The sequence below is a fragment of the Varroa jacobsoni genome, unplaced genomic scaffold (assembly GCF_002532875.2).
Source record: "Varroa jacobsoni isolate VJ856 unplaced genomic scaffold, vjacob_1.0 scaffold_288, whole genome shotgun sequence".
In the NCBI taxonomy this organism is placed as follows: Eukaryota; Metazoa; Arthropoda; class Arachnida; order Mesostigmata; family Varroidae; genus Varroa; species Varroa jacobsoni.
This window is the reverse complement of record NW_019213190.1, coordinates 173,879-176,035: the sequence shown is the minus strand read 5'-3', so window position 1 is coordinate 176,035 and position 2,157 is coordinate 173,879. Positions and strand designations below refer to the sequence as shown.

The 2,157-nt window shown below is 40.8% G+C and overlaps 1 protein-coding gene across 2 annotated transcripts in view; it reads right to left on the bottom strand.

The window, feature by feature from the left end:
* Positions 1 to 374: 374 nt before the first annotated feature.
* LOC111259031 (uncharacterized) overlaps positions 375 to 2,157 on the bottom strand; it is a 50,977-nt gene continuing 49,194 nt past the window's right edge. For both annotated transcript variants that reach the window (XM_022830704.2, XM_022830701.2), the window contains one exon: positions 375 to 1,763. In XM_022830704.2, coding sequence (XP_022686439.1) covers positions 1,668 to 1,763 — 96 coding nt within the window. In that variant the 3' untranslated portion in view covers positions 375 to 1,667. The remainder of the gene's footprint in view (positions 1,764 to 2,157) is intronic.

The window sequence follows — 2,157 nt, the reverse complement described above, 5'->3', positions numbered from 1 at the left end:
GAGTTATATTGAACATGCTCTAAGTCACAAATATGACCAGTTCGCAGTTGCTACCATAAACATACAGTCACCTCTGTCGCGGTCGATTTCCTGGGGTTCTACGCTGGTCCAAGATAGTGTTTTGCGCTTGTATAATGACGCGTTTCTTCCGTAATTCTAGTTTCGCATTTCTTAGCAGTTGTAATAGCAGCAACAACAGCAGCAATTTAATGACATTGGCATCTTTGTATTATGAACCCAGTTGGGTGGTGCCCTCAAACGCATTCCGGCGCCTCTCGAACTTCATTCTTGTACCTCATCTCGTTCGTCACGCGCTCTTGAATTTTTCATGTCTTCGTCAGGTCGACTATCTATTAACTATAGCACATGCGTACTTATAGCTTTAGTTTAAATCATCCACTTTATTTACCGACCGCTAATGACCGCTCGGTCTCCATTGTTAAATTTTGCTGGTAAATACTATACAAAACATGATCGTTAATATAGTAGCTAGTATGTCCATCAGTTTTGTCGCATTGGAATAGACGGGCCTGAATCAGATAGAGTTCTCTAACTGGTAGCCAGAACCAACGCGGACGAATCGATGAAGCCAGCTGAAATAGACTTTGCGCATCGATCGAATTTTAAGGCGCTTGGCCCTTTCCTCATTATCGCGACCTCGTCTTCCGTCCTGCTCTAAGTTTATTGGTTTGGCAATAAACTCGATTTACTTGTGTCTAACTACGAATAATATCGATCTACCTAGGTACAAATATTTTTTGTATTACTTATGGCAACAAAATCCTATAAAAACACACGTCACCTCCCTTCGGCTCTATTTCCTGCTTAGTCTCATCTTCCGTTACCCGTAAATTTCGCTGAGATTCCATGTTATCTATTAGTACAGCATACTCTAGTGGCATTACTAGAGTTTATCATGCTCTTAAAGTTAGTTTTGCTTTTTTCTTAAAGTTAGTTTTTTTTTTTTGAGATGCCTTTACTTCTCTGTCCCCATACAACGCTTTCAACAACATGTAACCGACAAATATTTGTCATCGGCACCAATACGAAATTCGCGGACAGTCTTTGAAGTAACCTGAACTTCACTACACATTTTTCCTTCAATCTCTCACACTTTTCTACAACGGATCCGCAGATGATCCGTCCATACGTTTGTTTTTTTTTGCTTCTGGTGGAAATCTTCGTTTGGCACGTGAAATGATTGTTTGGCACCAGTACATACGTGTAACTGCGAAGTCAGCTGCCGTACGGATCGGTCAACCAATCAACATGTATATATACTCACCTTGAGAACACACGTCCCGCCATACGTTACTCGAATCGATTGTTATATAATAGAGACGCCAAGGTCTTGGGCGAGACGATCTCTGTCGTCTCGGTTATATTGCTCTGATTCCTAAACTCTGATTTCGTCATACGTTTAGTGTCTGACAACTTTAGCAACCTTTACTGAGCTAGATTTGCATCCCAGTCATCAGCAGTTACTAATTGTCTTGTTTTTTTTTTTCTTTTTTCCTACTATCATTATTATTCGTATAGCAGAAATGGTGACAGTTCGTTGAGGAGCATAGAACGTGTGTATATACAGAAACAGGTTATGATTGTTGGAAGAAGCGTTGATTGGAACGGTCGCGTTGCCGTTGGGAGTCAATGTGATCCACCGCTGCTCAGATCTTGTGTGTTTCGGCGATATCACTCGTGACGTGCGGTGTAGAAGGGGTTGGTAAATAAGTCGGATTATCGACGCCGGAATCATCGTCAAACTGTAATGAGCGGAAGGTAAACACATTAATAAATGATGTACACATAATTTTTCACCTACGTTTTACATAGAGCTATCTATCGTTGCTCACGTTTTTGTCGGCAGTAAAAGCGCTAACGCAACGACACATATCTTTTTATTGCTACAATCAACTAGCAAACAATTCACTTATATCCAAAGTAAAATCATGAGTAGATTGTTATTTTCCATCGATCGCTCGCTCGCTCGCTAACGAAAAGCTTAATAAAGTAATAAGTAATCCGAATACGGCCCTGCCTACTGCGTTAGAATCACTTCAACCTGGCAGTACCGACCGTTAGGTAAATTACGTCTAGTTGATTACATGCATTACTTCTATTGCAAATCTGAAGCCACCTGAGCGTTTAAGATGTCGA